The sequence below is a fragment of the Lactuca sativa genome, chromosome 7 (genome assembly GCF_002870075.4).
Source record: "Lactuca sativa cultivar Salinas chromosome 7, Lsat_Salinas_v11, whole genome shotgun sequence".
Classification (NCBI taxonomy): domain Eukaryota; kingdom Viridiplantae; phylum Streptophyta; class Magnoliopsida; order Asterales; family Asteraceae; genus Lactuca; species Lactuca sativa.
This window is the reverse complement of record NC_056629.2, coordinates 59751225-59770734: the sequence shown is the minus strand read 5'-3', so window position 1 is coordinate 59770734 and position 19510 is coordinate 59751225. Positions and strand designations below refer to the sequence as shown.

Genomic DNA, 19510 nt, shown 5'->3' with positions numbered 1-19510 from the left:
TTTGAAAGGAGTTAGAAAGAAGATGATCTGAGTCGTAGGAGAGAGAGAGAGAGAGAGAGAGAGAGAGAGAGAGAGAGAGAGAGAGAGAGAGAGAGAGAACTTTTATATATTTAATTATGTTAAATTTTTTCTTTTTTTTTTTAAATACAAGAAAACATCATAAATGGTCCCCTATGGTGGTGAAATGACGAAACTACCCTTCAGTTAACGGACAAACTTAACGGAGTTAGCAAAAAGGACCAAACATCAAAAGTTTTAAAAACACAAGGACCATCTATGAGGTTTTTAAACCACGAGGACTAAACTTCAAATTTTGGATAACCACAGGGACCATTTATGATGTTTTTTTCTTTATAAGATATATGTCATTTCTTTATCATTATTCATTTATGACATATATGGTTGATGTTATATTGATATTCGGTCATTAATAGTGATATTTTTGGTAGTTTGGACATTTACATGTGGAATGTTTAATATTTCTTACTCAATTTAGTGATTTAGGTTTTTTTAAAATATTAGTCGAGTCGAGGCGAGTCGAGCCGAGGCGAATCGAGCCGAGCCGAGGCGAGTTGAGACTGTCGAGTATTTCACAAGCCCGAGCTCGAGCTTAAAATCAAGGTTCGAGTCGAGTTCAAGCCGAGTTTCGAGCTCAAGTATTTTAATCGAGTTGAGCTTCAAGCTTGGTAGTATTCGGCTCGTTTACACCCCTAATTGATACCTATAGTTTATACCATAATAGAGCATCATATCATTTGGAGACTTGTGTTTGTTATTTTCAGCCCATTAGGATGAATGGATATATTCAAACACATCCATGCATATAATTTCTTGATAACAAAACTGATAACATTCACTACAAAAAATGAAAAGAAAAAGTCGCCTAAAATGTATACAGATTCAAATAAACTTGTATCATTTTACTTAAAAATTTAAATTATTATTGAAATACTGTAATGAAAATCTAATAAAACCTTAATAATCTTAATGAGACAACCCAACCCGATTCAACCCAGTTTCACTCAAACTCATTTTGACCTGTTATTCGACCCATATAAGGTCATACATACCCCTCTTATCTTTTTTTTTTTTTTTTGTTAACATATAAAGGCAAATGCATATTTCTTGATCGAGAACATGCTCATGTTTTGGTGCACCTTATACCAGAGAAAGTTCGCAAACATGTTTTCTTTAACAACCCAAGAACAAGCTTGTTTTTAGAGGCCAAGTGACCTCACTCAACTAAATCCGATCCAAGATACAACTACTAACACTATAACTGACCAAACAGACTTTACAAGAAAATGACCATATTACCCTTACTAACTAAAGACAGGTATCACAACTAAACCCAGGCCTACTTAGAAGTGTAACACAAGCATGAAAGGGTAGCTACCTAGATTCCAATGGCTCAAGGAATGAAAGAAGATTGATTATGTTTGCATCTTGCAACTTATTATGTACACAAAAGACAACAGTCAATACTAACAAGTCATCAGTCAACAAGGATATTAACAGTCAAACAATCATGGGGGAAGTACCACAGTGGTTCATAATAGTACCAGTGTCGTTTTCGACTTTCATTAGCATGAAGGAAGTAATCATAGGTCTTGTATTGTGTCGGATGGGCAGCAGCCCATGAGTCTGGTTTAATAGCAGCAGAAGACTTCTTCCAGCCACTACTAAGAAAGAAAGCATATTCTCCAATTGTCTTTTCAGGAGACACCCATTTCATTTCACCAACATCTAGTTCCAAAACCTTGTCCTGTGTTGCATGCTCACATATCAGATAAAGCTTTTCACCAGAACTTACAAGCTCTGGATGTGATATGTCTGGCTTCGTAAAATTCTTGGATTCGAATAACATCCATTTACGTTTCCCATTCAGATCGAGTCTGAGTTCACATACAGAGAGATCGGTATGTAGAGTATATATCTTCCCCTTGAAAGCATAGAAATCACGGATGGGGAGAGTGGAGGAGACATGATTCCATCCTCGTTTCCCTTCCATACAAAATGATAGCTTCTTATTCAGCACAACAAACACCCACCCTGATACTGAAGGTGAAAAGACGAGGATAGCCCTGATGCTTTCATAAGCACGAACATATAAGGGGTAATTAGGGAAACGAAGTTCATGTCTTGTGATAGGATTCACAAGCAAGAAGTCGCGAGTTTCCTTACTGAACAAGATCAGGTAACCACAAGTCAATCCAAAACATCTCCTGCCAGCTGAATCTGGAATAATGGTTTTACATGTTTTTTTTTTAAAATCCTTCAGGTGCCAATACGAATCTTGATTACCAGACCCAGACCGGATTGACATGGGAGGTATGGATGCCATGTATATACTCCTCCTAGAGAGTGCCAATGACCTCCATGACTTGCAGACTCCACTGAATGCAAAAAAATCAACAAATCCAAGTTGCATCATAACTAGAAAAAGCACATCATGGTTTAGATCTGACCAAGATGCCACATCACCCTTGTCAAAACTCTTCTTGCTAGATGATGATGATGATGATGATGCATCATTGTCATCATGATTCCGGTTCCCAGTCATATTTCTTGTCTTGGCCATTCCTACTGTTGAAAAAGGAAAACAAATACCACATAACATACAAGAGTTGTAAACAGGGGAGAAACATCCACATACACATATACACATACAAATATGTGCTACCCTTTTCAGAGCACTTCTAGAAGAGAGGAATGGTCTTAACCAAAATGGTACTTAAGAGAATGAAGATCTCCCACATGATTAAATGATGATGGTAGAGCTGAGAGGTATAAGGTAAGAAGAGCAGCCATTGTATGATTGATTAATACAAAACATTTGCCCTAATTACTTCCTAAAATTCTGTTTGTAGTTAGGAAATATAGCCAACTGATTTGGAAAACAGTCTACATCATAATAGGTTTACATTCCCCTAAACAATAGTGATAAGGAAAGTGTAACACATGAATAAACCAATTACTGAGTGCTCACTTCTAACCACCCCTAAAAGATAAGAAAAACTAAATAAACTTCCATCTCAACGGTTGTTACCAGCAAGTTACCCTATGGAAACGACAGTTTTCAACATGAGAATCCTTAGTGGCGGAAACAACTACAGAACTACTTGCTATAGAATAATAGATCATAACAGCTTATTTTGCAAAGTAGATGGCACATTTCCCAACTGTAAAGTGTAAATAAACACCATTGTTGATTAACCAAATTAAGCAGTTTAGATCACAATGATTCAATTTCGGAAAAAACTCAAATCTGGTTGATTAGGTCAGACCAAACTAAGTTAAAAAAATCAGATCAAGGGGAAAAGATCAAATTCGTAGGCTGAAATCTGTAACAAGTAAATCAGATTTTGTAGCATGAACATCATGGCCTAGCCTAGAGATTTCAGAAGCCGGGTGCAATTTAGTAAACATAAGCCCTAAAATAGAGATTTCAAAATTAAAATCACTTGAATCTTAGAGCAAGTAAATCAGGTAGAGAAAATGCGTAGAAGTAGAAGACAAGAACCTTGGAGAGTCGGAGAGTAAAATCAGAATCGGACTTGGTTGCTGCTTAGCGACTTGTTGCCTACTGGATTCAAGAATGTGGTGATACGAATTCGGATTCGGGGAAATAAGAACATGTGAAAAGAGTGTTGCTAGAGAATCTGGATTCGGGAAGACGAGAACAGGAGAAAAGAATATTGGCTTGTTGATGCAATTGAATCAATGAATCGCCTTCAACCATTGATTCATTGATTTTGTTTCATGCCTATCGTCTTCCTTCCACATACAGAAACCGGACTTCAATTTTAATTTCCCGCTTCTATTTGCTGAATACTTGCTTTGCTTAAACAACTGAACGAGAGTATACGCGATGCGTCATATTAACGCAAAAACGAACTTGGCCCAATTGATACGAACATATAAACGAATTCGGGCCCAATTGAACTTGAGTACTATTAATATTTGATATATATCTAATTATGCAAATCTTTAAAAAAATCTTAATATTTTAGAAAATGTTTAAATAAAACCATATTTTTTTTTTTTTTCTGAAAACACAAAAGTCCAGACTCTTTAACTTTTTAAATAGAAAATTCCAAAAAACCGTCTAATTTATCCACTTTAGTTTTTTTTTTTTTTTTTTTATATCTGTTCAATTTTTATAATCATATTTATTACATCAGTTATTTATGGAAGTCAAATAAAACTTTAATAATCTTAATGGGACAACTAAACCCAATCCAACCTAGTTTGATTCAAACTCTTTTTAAACTGTTATTCGAATATCACAAGGTTATACTTACCCATTATCCCTTCAGGTTCATGATTAAAATATTAAACATGGTACAAGAAGGCAAATGCATAATTCTTGATTGAGAACTTGTTCACGTTTTGATACACCTTATGCAGGAGAAAGTTAGCAAACATGTTATATTTAACAATTCTAAAACAAACTATAGACTAGGGGTTATTTCCAAAATTATAAAACTCGATTGAATGATTGGGGCTGAACTCAAAAGAAATACAAAAGGGTCTCACTCACTAATTCTGATCCAAGATACAAACGGCTAAAACTATGCTCCTACAGTCCTATTTACAAGAAAATGACCACAATGCCCTTACTTTAACTAACTAAAGTCAACGTATAACAACTAAACCCAGGCCTACCTTGATTCCAGTGGCCCAGGGAATGAAAGATTATGTTTGCTTGACCTTGGACATTATCCATCCGGTTATAGTGTAACAATTCCTTGTTGATAGACACCACTAGTTGATATCACAAGAAATGATCTTAAAATTTGAATGTAGCAAGATAGAAAACGAGAGCATTAACTCTTTACCCCGATTTTCTTGTCATGTAAAACGCTTTTATAGTAGAGTGTCCCAAGACTATAGTCCAAAATAAAAACAAAGATAATAGTGCCTATCCAAAGCAAAAAAGTGAGGGACAACCAAACTGTTTACATGTAAAAAACCAAGTAGAGTAGCCAGAGTATGATTGATTAATATGGTAAAAACTTTGTTGCTGTAAATGGGTGCCAACTATTAAGAGCAATGATGATGGTAGAGCTGAGTGGTATAGGGTAAGTAGAGTAGCCAGAGTATGATTGATTAATACAAAACAATTGCCCTAATTAGTTCCTAAAATTCTGTTTGTAGTTAGGAAATATAGCTAACTGATTTGGAAAATAGTCTAAATCATAGGTTTATATGTCCCTCTACAATATCGATAAGGGAAGTGCAATACATATGAATAAACCAACTAGAGACTACTAACTTCTAACAACCCCTAAAAGATAAGAAAAACAAAATTAACTTCCATTTCCATGGTTGTAAGCAAAAAAGTTACCTTGCGAAACAACAGCTCATTTTGCAAACTAAATTGCACTTTTACTAACTGTAAAGTGTAAGCACCAGTGTTAATTAACCAAATTAAACTGATTAGAACATGATGAATCAAATAAGGGCAAAAACTCAAATCAGGACGATTAGGTCAGACCAAACTAAGGAAAAATAATCAGATTAGGGCGAAAAGATCAAATTCGTAGGCTGAAATCCATTACAGCTAAATCAGATTTTGCAATAGATTATGTAGCATTGAGCAACAAAGCAAATTAGGGTAAAAGGTTTTAATGAAGATAACTTAAAAAGACTTATAGAGTAGAGAGTAGAAAGGGTGAAGAACAACTAGAGAAGAGAACTCGACATGGAAAGACGAAGAGTAAAATATACCGATGAAGACACGGCGTTGAGCGTAGAATTGTGTAGGGACGAGAATTTGGCCGAAAACCCGAACCGAACCGAACCGAATTAGGCCCAAATAAGCAATTCGATTCGGGTTTCGGATATATCATGGTTATTCGGTTCTCCGGTTATTTAGTTCGGGTTACCCAAATAAGAGCTTATTCGGATTCTAAATATCCGACCCGAATAAGCATTCCTCCTCCCTTTTCTTTAATCGGTAGAAATCAAAAAAAAAGATTCACACTTTTGTCCTCGTCATTTATAACAGGAAAAAAAAAAACAATGCTCGTTCTCTTCATTTCAAAATCGATCAATCTTCTTATCTATTTGCAAACTCCAAATCACTTCTATCGATCCTTCCTCTTGTTTCAAACATTCAAAAATTGGTCATTCTTATTGTCTTTAATGATTCACGAATTCCTACTTTGTTTAGTCATGGAAAATTGAGCTCCAACTCAAGAAACTCAAGTAATAAATTAATTCTCATTATGTTAATCTACTATGTAAATGTTATTATTTCAATGTGTTATTGTGTTATGTTAGTCTTTGAATGTTGATATATAAAATTAGATTGTTATTCTATTATTCGGATTATTCAGGTGGTTATAGAATCCTAATACGGTTTATTAGGTTTTTTGTTCGATAATATTAGATCTTTAATCATCTTGTGCATGTCATTCGGGTAATAAACGAACCGAATTGATAAATAGCCGAACCGAACCGAACCCGTATTGGTTAATCGGTTCGGTTTTCAGTTCATCCAATTACCCTTATTCGATTTTCCGGTTATTCGGGTTCAGGTCGGGTTGGTCCGATTCCGACCCGAGTAACATCCCTAGAATTGTAGGGGATGTCGAGGTGACCCTAGTTGTGACTTGTCCTGCATCCATTATTTTTGAAAGTTAAATTCCTATAATACCCTTACATTGCTTTTAAATCGCTGGACATTTCATTAATTAAAATTCAAATCCCTTAAAATTAGCAACTTAATTATATACTTCTTTCGGGCTGTTATAATAAACAAGTAAATAAAAAATATGTTTCTTATTTTTACATTTAACATAACGTTTTCATTATAAATAGTTTTTATATTATTTTAATTTTTCAATATTTATTTTTACCCTAGTTTCCACATGTTGTAACCTAGTAATCAAATAGAATAATCAAGAGAAAATGACAAATATAGCCCAAATCCCTTTAATGACTTCTCACTTTTTCGCAAAAAATTAGGACTTGAAACCAAGAAAGACTGCATAATCTTCTATTATCTTTTATGGTGACACCCATTTCATTTCATCAAAATCCGGTCCCATAACCTTTCGAGGATTTGAATAATATATTCATAAGGATTTTCACCAAAACTTCAAGCTCCGCTTGAAACGGGTATTGGTTTGGAACATGGCTGGCTCTACCCTTTGAAAATATTAAGCAAGGGCTCTGGCCCCCAATTTTAAAGCATATTTTTTTAATTATATATATATATATATATATATATATATATATATATATATATATATATATATATATATATATACACATACACACACGCGCGCATTTATTGGGTTACAAATACAAGCTGGAGCTTGGCCTGGTGGTAAAAGCGATTGTTTATAAAACTAAAGGTCTCAAGTTCAAAACTGTTTGCTTACCTGAAGGATCCCAAATTTTTTGTTTGCTTAGAGCCCTTAAATTGGTTTATATATATATATATATATATATATATATATATATATATATATATATATATATATATATATATATATATATATAGAAGCAAAGCCCTTAAATTGGTTTATATATATATATATATATATATATATATATATATATATATATATATATATATATATATATATATATATATATATATAGGCAAAAGTTCAACAAAGAACCATTATTTTTTCAAGTTTTAGATTTTATTATCTATTGAAAAAAAATCTAAAAATATAGAAATTCATAATTTTTTATCTTCTTTCCATTGATATCAAACTTGATAAAAACAAAAATTACTTTTTTTATATGTTTAGATTCATATTGTGAATCTATACTAGAAATCATTAAGTTTGTATAAAGTTACTGCATGAATCTGCACAAATTCACAATGTGAATTTGCATAGATTCATAGTGTGAATCTGTACATATTTCACAGCACAAATTTCAGGGGTGGATCTGCATTGATTCACAATGTGAATTTAAACAAATTCACAATGTGAATCTGAACAGGTCAATTTTTTTTATCAAATTTGATATCAATGGATGGAGGATAAAAAGTTATGAATTTCTCTATTTTTAGTGTTTTTTGTTTTGATGAAAAAATTTCCCTAAAAGCTGAGAAATATTGGTTCCTTGGTTCTAAGGTTTAAAATGGTTCATTGTTGAACCCAACCCCATACATGTAAATCGAAGATGGGGAGAGGGGAGGAAACGTGATTCCATCCTTGTTTACCTTCTATACGAATTGACATTTTTCTATTTAATACAAGAAACAGCCATCCAAATGTTGATGGTGAAAAGACAAGGATGGTCCTCATTCTTTTTATACGAACACCTACATATAAAGGGTAATTTTAATAAGAATTATAACATTAAAAGTTTGAGGACTCTTAGTAATGAGTTAGTGCTTATGCGTCGTAAGAAAGATCAACAAATAAGCTCTGCTACTGTGGATTGAGAGTTTAGTTATTTTGTTATACGGTGTCATGTAGAATGAGGTTAAGATGTTAGAAGGGAAGATGAGGACCATCTAATGAGCTATGATTTGGTTCTAAAATGGTGGAGCGTTTGGTTATTTCAAATCTAAGGTTTACATATGTGCATGATGATGATAAGTTTCTTCCTGTACAAGCCTTCAATACTTAGCAAAATGCCACACAAATAAGTGTTGCAAAACCAATTATCACATACCCATATTTACAATACTTATTGTAGCATATGTTACCTTTCTCCATTTTGAAAAGGTGTAATGATGTATTTCTAGTTTAAGATGCTATATGTGTTAATTTATTTCCATTATTGAATGTAAAGTGATCCAATATATCTTGCTAAGTTGGTGATGGCCACAAATACCTTATGTACCTATTTAGCTAGTTGATTTTCCCTTAGAAGAGTCATAATTGTTGAATTTCATGTCCTATGTGTAGATATATTGAGAATAATGCTACTAGTTGATGAGAGGCTAGTGGTAACAAAATGTGTATACGTGATATACAATCCAATTAGTGTATATTTAGAGCATCCACAATGGTGAGTTCAATGGAAGAGTTGAATGAGGTGGCAAGTGTATGTGTCATTCAATGGATGAAATTCTACCATTGTGAGATGCCGCCTTAGCATTCAATGGATTTGGAGTTCAGTGGCTATTGAACTCTTCAATAGAAAAAAGGAAAGTTTTTAATTCTTATATATTTACTATAATTTACATTTTGTAACATTCTATTGAACTTTGTAGAGTTCAATGCATTGTAGGAAAAAATGATAGAATTGTATGGATTGTAGAAAGATGATGTGATAATCCATTGAACTCTATGGAGTTCAATGCATTGTAGAAAAATGATAGAATGGTCGTTGGAGTTGCTACACACCGCCCTTGCTTGCGCCAAGGGGCTCGCTATGCTAGACTCGTCAGCACCATAGCGAGAAGAGAGAGAGATTTACCAGTTAGGAGGTGGTTATTGTGTTGCTAAATGGAAATCGTATTCAAAAAAAGTTGGTAGTTGTTGAGGGCGCGGACCACGATATGAGACCCAACATCCCCAGCCACCTGGGTCGTTTTGCATGCAGCGGAGCTGCTGTTAGAACCGGTCGACGGTGCGCTGATGTCGGCCGCCACCTCTGCCATCCGTGCGTCCTCCGTTGCCACCCCCACGGTAAGTTCGACCTCCTCCTCTATTGGAGTTTCTGCCCCCGCGAGATAAGATTTAGCCCCGATTTTGATTGTGATTGACGTTGAGAACAGTAGGAGCAGAGGAATAATCTTGATGTGAAGCTTGATCGAGACGACTTTGATTCTAAAGCATGCGATGTTCTTCAATTGTAAGCATGGATCGTATCTCTAGGCAAGAAGGAAACCGAGACTTGTGGCGAATTGTAGTGGCTATGTGATCAAACTTGGGTGGAAGACCATTGATGGTGTAAATAACGAGATTTCGTTCTGGAACGGGGCTCCAATATTTGACAGCAAATCTAAAATTGTCTTGATCCGGGTACAATACTCGATGACAGAGGAGTCTCCAAGGGCAATATTTTGGAGCTCATTATCGATTTCCATGGCTTTTGCTTCTTTATTGTCTTGAAATAGATTTTTAATGTTGTTCCATAATTAAGATGCAGTACAATCGGCTTGGATGATGGTATTGAGAAGAGGTTGAGATAAGGTGCAGAATAACCATTGTTTGACAATACTATCAGCCACCATTCTTTGTCATCCGGTTTGTTGGAGGTGCCATCGAGATGGTCACAGACTCCGTACCCAATGCAGTGGGTCTTGAAAAGCTCACGCCATGAATCATAGTTCATGCGTTCCAGGTCTAGGATTAGAGGAACATAAGATTTGATGTTTTTGCAGCCATATATTTTGTGGCCATCTCGATGGCAACCATTTCATTTTGCCAACATCTAGTTCCATGACCTTTTTTGGACTTGAAAGCCAATTTATCACATACAACTTTTCATTTGAACTCACAAGCTGCGGAAAAGACAATTTGTTTCAAGTAACGTCCATTTTCCCTTCCACTCTGACTACAGAACGAGTTTGAGATCACCTAAAGAACAATCGATGTGTTGAGTGTATATCTTCCCCTTGAAAACATGTAAATCAATGGTGGGGAGAATCGAGGAGACATGATTCCAACCTCGTTTACCAGCTATACAAAAAAATAGCGATAATTTTGTATGTAACACAACAAACACCCACCCGGATATTGAAGGTTAAAACACAAGGATACCCCTGATTGCCCAGAAAGCCCTCTTTCCTTCTTCATGAACTGCTGCATATAAAGGGTAATCAGAGAAATGAAGTTCATGCCTTGTGATAGGATTCACAAGCCATAAGTCACGTATTTCCCTATTGAACAAGATCAAGTAACCATAAGTTAATCCAAAAGAGATCCTGTTGCCAGAAGAATGGGGAAGGATGGTTTTGAACCTTGGCCCTTCAAAGTCGGGGGATTTTAATCGCAGCATGGTAAAAACCACTTAGACCATTAGGTATGGGTCCGTTGTGGTGGTGTTATAACAAGAAGCAACAATAAGATGAGGTGGTGTTTATGGTGTTATAACACCATGCTAAAAGGAGAGAGATAGAGAGAGATGATTTCACAGCCAATAGAAAAACTCGTTTCTTCTTGTCATGGAGGCAACAAGAAGCACCACAACAAGATGCAAGAAGAGGGTGGTGTTCTCCTCCGTTACAACGCCGTTGAGGGTGCCACATCAGCATAACGAGCATGCCACAATGCCCATACCGTGTGCTCTTAAGAAAGTCAAAACCACCATTCATCATCATTGCGGCATCATTTTTATAGGATTTCAATTCTTCTTACCTTTTTTTCTTTTAACTCCTTTAACTTCTATATAAGTTTTAAAACAAACCCTTAGACTTTTTTTTTCATTTCAAAATCTAATAACTTGATTATTTATTTGAAATATATAAATAAAAATATATGTTGATAATCTTTAAGTTTGTATCATTGACCGGTATTTATATTTTATATTTCTTAATTAGTACCTTGTGCATCTTTAAATAATATTGATTAAAAACGTTCAACATTTTATTTTTAGTGTTGCTTTAAATGTAAATCCATTTCCAATAAAATTTATTTTTTACTAATTATTAATGATATATTTTAACATTTTTAATTTATAATTTTAATGATCAATCAATTTATGACATTTTTATTAGAGTAAAATATTGAAACCGTTCTTACGTTTTATTGAAATTTCATGTTTGGTATTTAATTTTTTTTTTGCACTCGGATCGTCCCTGTGCTTTAATTTTATTGCGTTTTTCATCACTTACATACATAAAGTTATGACCTTACATACATAAAGTTATGGACCAAATGTGCAATTTTAGCCAACCATAGGGACGAAAAACGCAACAAAATCAAACCAAATAAACGATCCGAGTGCAACATAAAAGTTAGGTATCAAACGTGCAATTTTTACCAAACAATGGTAACAATTTTAGTAATTTACTCTTTTTATTGTTACGAAAAACAATCAAGATCTGTTAAGTTAAATTTAGCAAGGAAGTTAATAAACTAAATCGTGTTGTCAGCAACTTCAATTTGTGAACTTACTGCTCACAAAACTACTCATGGGTGTCCCTCCTCAAAGAATAAACTTTTCAGAAAAACTCATCTTGATATATATATATATATATATATATATATATATATATATATATATATATATATATATATATATATATATACCTTATAAAGCATATTTGGTCTATTAGTTGCTGACGAGAATTAAATACCTAAAAAAATTATTAGATACAAGTAAACTTATTGATTAATAACAATATTAATAAATCTAAAACTTTATACGCTAGTTTCAAATTCTGATGTGTCACTGATGAAGTAAGTATTTTCATTATCGTCATCTTGAGATGCATTGTTTGTATGAATATCATTAGCCTAATCAATACATACAAATATGAATATGTGATATATAGAAACATAAATATATGAATAATAATACACAAACATACATCGTAATTTAACTCATTAAACGATGACAAATATTCTGGCTAACTCATTTTCTTTTACTTAGCCTATCGTTTTTCAAACTATCGTACAATGAAAATGAAGTTTGCGACACATTCATTTATAGTGAAACTTTAGGCATGAAAATGAATACTATATAAATTATAGGGTAAGTCAAAGGACCATAAATGTAAATATAGTTATATTATTTTGATTTGATCGGAGTGGTATTCATTTACACCACATTAAAATAAAGATAAGATATTTATTGTAAATATAAGGTAAGTTAAAGGACCATAAATGTAAATATAGTTATATTATTTTGATTTGATTGTAGTGGTATTCATTTACACGCACTAAAATAAAGATAGGGTATTTATTGTAAATGTAAGGTAAGTTAAAGGACCATAAATGTAAATATAGTTATATTATTTTGATTTGATCGTAGTGGTATTTATTTACACCGCACTAAAATAAAGATAAAATATTTATTGTAAATGTATGGCAACTTAAAGGACCATAAATGTAAGTATAGTAATATTATTATGATTTGATTGTAGTGGTATTCATTTACACGACACTAAAATAAAGATATAATATTTATTATAATTATAGGGGTGAGTTAAAAGGACCATAAATGTAAATATAGTTATTAGTTTTGGCTAATACGAAATGGAAAGACGAGGTCAATTGCACAATGATGAAGATAAATAGAAGGGGTGGGGAGTGTTCTTATAGACAAACCCTTTGAAATTATTTCCCTTAACTTTTCAGCATTTTGTAAACTAGGAAATAATATATTTGTTTCATATAATATTAACGTTTCGTTTGTCCAAAATATTTTTAATAAAAAAATAATATATATTTTTTTCTAATTTGAATATATATATATATATATATATATATATATATATATATATATATATATATATATATATATATATATATTATAGGAATACTAAAGATATTATATATTGCTTAGATTAAAAAATAAAAAAATTTAAAACGGGCGTGAAGATGTAGAATTACATATAAAAATGACTGTACTAAAAAATATAAAAAGGAAAACTGCAAATATTAGGCAAAATAAAGTTTTAAATGTTGTGTAATTTAATAAGTATTAAATAGGCAATAATGATTATAAGCGTCATATCAATATGAGTTTGAAAAATCAAAGTGGTTTTCACTTTATGAAATATGGTTTTGACATTCAAATTCAGGTGTGATTAACAACATCCTTCAAAGTCCTCCTTCAGGTAGATGTGACAGTCTTGATTATTAGCACGGGGCTCGATACATATCTTCAGTGGGCTCGATACAAAATGATCAAATTTGTAGGTTGAAACTCATAACAACTTATATTAGATTTGCACAAGATTTCTTTTAAAATAATTACTCTCCATAATGGTTTTTATTTTGTACCAGTTAATGTGAGGAACACGCACCTTGTACTCTACACCTACTTCAACCTTATTTTTATCCTCAGTTTGTTGTTGCTTTTCCTCATAACGTGATATTTTCAATGTGTGTTGCTTGATTCATCAAGTTTTCAGCAAATGTAACAGCATTTCTGTGTTGTTAACAACCTAAGTGCTTCAAAAATGCACAATTTTTCTCATCGTTAACTTTTTTTCCAATTGTCAAATCCTTTAACAATAAATACATCGTAACCATGACACACACTTGGTTTATCATTAAATATATAACAAATAAAACAATAAGAAACATGTGTTGTTGGAGAATACTCTAACCAATTAGGGAAAATGTTGAACCAAGAATATTGAAATCTATGAGGATGTTTCTTTGAACCTTTAGCATTATATTCTTGAAGACGTATTTGGAAAGGTCCTAAAGTCATATAAGTTTGTCTTACTTATTCCCTTAAATTAACCGGATATTCCCACATTTGTTTTCGTTTAGCGAATCTCTTTCTAGATTTTTAAGATCCACTTCATTAGGATTTGATTGTGTAGCATCAAAAATATCATTCTTTTGTTGATTTTCATGTTCTTGCGGTTGCGGCTCACTTGTTGAAGCTTTGTGACGTTTATTATGTTGGTTTTCATTATGAGTTTCTTCATCATCATTCTTTCTTTTGAAAAAAGAATCAATGGTTTTCATCTTTTCCATAAAATTGTAAGATTCGTATCATTGTATCTATAAAAATCAAAACTGAAATTATAATCTCATATTTCATAAACCAACAACCCAAATTCTGCAAAAAAGCTAATTTCTACAAATCTTATTTCTGCAAAATTTTACAAAATTCTGAAATCATTTAACCAACAATGCTCGTAACTTCTACAGATCTTATTTATGAGAAATCATTTAACTAACAATTCTCCTAAGTCCTAAGTCCTAACAATCAGAAATATTAATTAATTAATTAACAATTACATGATAAAATAGAATTAAAAATTATCAAGCATGTATGATTTTGATTTATGAGAAAATAGTCAAACAGTTAAACATAATTGAAATTATTCATTGATTCCAGCAGGGGCGTGTTAGATATAAAAGCCAAAAGAAATAGATTGTGTTTGTTTAATACTCAGGTATCATGACAGAAAGAAGAGGAAGATAAGAAAATGACTTTTCTAACTATGCACCAGAAGAAAACAAGGACAAAAGAAAACTGTGATCACATTCATTCATATGTAAAAGGAGTCCTATATATAGCCTTAGTACATCACGTGGGATCAAAAGAAAGAAAACAAAATACTAGCTAACCTAAAGAATCGGTAAAGGTATCACCCATTCCCAACGTGCCCTTGCAATTCTCCAACGTATGCAATCCTTTTGAACCTGTCAAACCCTTCTACCCGTTCTAATTTATTCAATTTCTTATGACACTTAGATTTTTATGGTGTATGTGTTCCTATCCATGTGAATTTGTCAAAACCAAAGTTTACGACAAATTCAAACTCATATGGATCGAACTTTCTTAATCTTGATTTCTTGCCTTATGGTAATACAGCTGCCCACCATGTCTTCCATGTAGTTAAGCAGCTCACCCTTTCCTATCAATGTACTTTCCATTGATCAAGGTGCCTGCCTTTTATGTGTTCAAATGAGAACTCATAGAACTCACATGCATAATTAACTCAATTGGAACGACACAGAAGCAATATAGTGTCAACACGATAGGTTGTAAACCTCAAGTCGTGTGCTAGTGATGTTCGATAAGGTTTATTTTGATTTGTTCTTAAACCCTTTCAAGACCATTAAGACACCCACTGACTCCTTGACATATAAGATTCTCTTGTCAATAAACATTTCTTGACAAACAAATATTTAAGAGTTAGTGTAGCTTTTATCAAGACAAAACACTTCACAAAATTGGTCCTCGTTGGTCTTTGTCTAATCCAAGACATCACAACTTACCAATTTCAAATGTGCAAGAATAAGAAAACCTTTTTCCAAATTCTACATTTGATGAATGTTATAAACCTTCTTAAGACTTGTCACTCAATGTCACAATCTTAACTCTAAGACTTGTTTTGGAACGAAGTATGATTGGCTTCTTGATTTAACCATTTCTTCAATTCTCGATTCCTTTTCTTAGACATACAATTGTACTAAGACTCACTTAGAGGATCAATTGAGATATGGTTCTTAATCATTAAGACCTATCATAAAGCGTAAAAGGTACTCTCCCTTCTTCTTAGAATGGAGAAACTTTTATCTTTCTGCCTACTTTATTCTTTTTATTCGTTCTGCTATTGATTTAAACCTTTTCAATCAATTCAGAATTACACTTAATCTTATAAGTATAATCATATTTACTAAACCTTTAGTAAATCATGACGAATATCTTTGTTACTCTTATGGTGGACTTTGGTCAACACACAACTCTGTGTACTCGATCTCCTAGTCCTTCACTTGACACTTTGTCAACGAATTAGTCTAATTTCCAAATATGAACTTTCTCATTCATCATGCAACCAAGTTGCGTGATTCCAAATTTCTATTCAACTGAAACTTGGGCGATGAGAAACTCTCCTTATTTGGTAAATTTTTCGACATTTCCATAATTAAGAATCAAATCCATTATTTCTAATAATAGAAACATTCAAACATCAATTTTTCATACACGCCATTGCAAGGATAAATAAATAATATAAAATCAAATTTTTTTTATTGCGGAAAAAATTTGTCCTTACAATGCAATTCATTAAAAAACTATGCTAATACATATTTCTTAGCAATCTAATTCTAACTCTAAGTAGTAGCTCAAGAATCTAATCTTCAAGTAATGTGATCGAAATCCATTTCTTCACGGTTAGATTCTGCTCACTTCTTCCCTTAAGCTTCCTCTCTTTTCTTCAATCCTACAAAACATCAATTGTAATCTTATCACATTATGTATTAAGAATCTAGAATAGGAGTTTAAAAGAGTTAGTCAATGGATTTTACCTAAAGCAGAGCCATACGTTTTGACTCTCCCATCTGTTAGATCTCTTAGGAGGAAAAAAACAAAGAAAAAAACAACTTACCATAATCACAGGTGCAATTCACAGTGCATGTAGGAGGAAAAAAACAAAGAAACTACATGGCTATCGACAGTGCAATTCACAGTGCAAGAAAAGGGGCAATAACCAGAAGCTAATAACAACAACAATCAAAGAATGAAGAAAAAAAGGAACAATCAAGAATTACAGTGAAGTCGATTGCTTGATCGATCATAGAAAAGGAAAAAAACGCATACATGGCAATCGACAGCAAGTGATCGATTTCGTTACCAGGTGAGAAAAAAAAAGAAGCAGTAGAATTCTTACCGATTGATCGTCGATGGCTGCTTGCTTGAAGATCGGCGATGGCAGCGCAACATCAGGGAATAGCTATCGACAGCAAGTGATCGATTGATCGACCGAGGGTTATGGGTTTGTGTCGTTGCTTTGAAGGGTATTTATGTAATTTTCGAATTCATTACAATTAAGCAATAAGCAATAAGCATTACCCCCTTGCTTATTAAAATCAGCTTATTTAGCTTATTCCCACCACAATAAGCTGGTTTTTTAAGCATCTTATCCAAACACTTAAATTAGCTTATTGTGGTGAGAATAAGCAATAAGCAATAAGTTGGCATTTTTTCCCTATGCAAACACCCTCTAACATGTGTCGACTCAAATCCCTCCTCCGCCGGAAAATCACCTCCATCACCGTCCACCTGCATCGCTTGAAGAGTATTGGAAAACCTTAAAAATCATATTCTCGTTGGCTTTCATTTCAGTCTGTTGGCCTACCTCATTGACTCGTCATTTCCCTGCCAACGTTGTTTGAACTGATGGTTCATCCTCTCTTATAAAGTAGACCAAATCTAAAGGAGTCTTCATCAGCTTCCAGTTTTGTTTTCTAGTAGTGTGTAAGTTCCAATTTCCATGTAGCACTCTTAACTCTATTTCAATTTTAGCTTAAATCACGACTCTCTTTCTAAGCTCTACCTTGGTTTTCCTAAGGTTTTCTCATTGTTTATATCTTGTTTTTGCTATTACAGTTTAAAACCCTCGGTCTCTGGATGAGTTTTTATGATTGTTTAAATCTTTAGTCAATGAGAATTTTCATATTGATTATCATCTTAACTCTAATTTTTACTTCCTGGTGATCGTAATATTATGGACTATATATTAGCAGATGGATTCTTTTCTAGATTTAAACTGACACAAATTTAGTATTGGGTGTATGCATTTGACAAAGGGCTCAATTTCAAAATGACATCGGTCATGATTTCCAAAATGTATAGGATCATTATCTGTAATTATCTTTGTAGGATCCATGTTTGACTTTTAGGTCAAGGATATAGCTATTGAGTTAGAGCTTTGTTCATGATGTGTGGTATTTAGAGTTAACATCCAATAGTCCATAGAGAGCAATTATCATCTGAGTATCTCACTATTTGAATAATACCTAATGTGACCAGTAAAAGTTTTGTTCTTTGTTTCAGGATCCAATTATAAGTGTAATTGTGGACTCAAGCATTCATGTAGTGGACAATGGGAGGAAATGCATTCAAGGAAAGGTATCAAATAGTTTATGTATTTTAAGCAACCTTTTTAGATAAAGCTATATATATGTTAATCGTCTCCACTTTCACCTGCCATTAATCAATATCTATCTAAGGCATCTCGTCAAGAAATTAGGGTATATTTTGTTATAATCTCTTCCTTCTGGTCATATTCAGTCATCATGACACCTGTTTATTGTATTTCTAAATTCATCACATGAAATGCAGCCACAAGGTGCATCTGAAAATGGATATTTGTGGCAAAGAGTGAACTCCCAGGTCAGCTCCTCTAGCCAATCGTGTTCTTTAAGAGAAGCTTTGGCTCAAGCACAAGATTTTAGAACTGGAGCTTCAACACAAGCACTGAGAGAATCTCCACATCCTATTTTGAGGCAAAAACTTGTATGTATTCTGAAATACATGTGATACTTAGAAAAATTGTAGATTTCATTGACTGGTGTATTGATTTCTTGTTTAGGAACTTTGGGAAGAAAACCTACAAAAATCAAGGTACTTAATGAGAAATATAATTTTGTTGTTCTTTCTTTCTAGTTTCTTCAAGTAATTTCATATATGACTATCTTAACCCTTTGAAGGTGGTTATGATCCATTGGGACGAACAAAGGACCAAATAAGAACCATAGATCAAGTAAATTCTGTCATGGCTGCATGCAAGGTCTTGAAGTTAGATGGTTTATTCATTGTTGGAGGTATAATGAAACATAACTATCAACACTTGTTTGTTTCTCTAAAACATTATAGAAACTATCCCTCAAAAAGACTTATTTTTTTAGGTTAGTGTTGCTATTAGTCTCCAAATACTAGAAATAACAGAGAAATTAACCAATGCTGCAGCATCACATAGTATTGCAACTGATTATGGTAAGTTGGAAGTTTACTTTTTTTTTTTCTAAATTGTAATTCTTTAAGCACTTTAAAGTGTCAATTCTTTTATTCTTGTAGATGGGACTTCTATTTTCAGAAGGGTAGTGTAATTCAAAAAGGCTTTATGAGAGCTTGTGTTAAATGTAGGTTATGATGGATTATTATA

At 33.1% G+C, this 19510-nt stretch overlaps 1 protein-coding gene across 1 annotated transcript; it reads right to left on the bottom strand.

Annotated features, from left to right (window-relative positions):
- Positions 1–1173: 1173 nt before the first annotated feature.
- On the bottom strand, positions 1174–4105 carry LOC111883926 (uncharacterized). The gene is made up of 2 exons (XM_023880257.2): positions 3524–4105; positions 1174–2586 (listed from the first exon to the last, which is right to left on the bottom strand). The coding sequence occupies exon 2, from the start codon at positions 2579–2581 to the stop codon at positions 1496–1498; it is 1086 nt and encodes a 361-aa protein (XP_023736025.1). The 5' UTR covers positions 2582–2586; positions 3524–4105; the 3' UTR covers positions 1174–1495.
- Positions 4106–19510: the final 15405 nt, after the last annotated feature.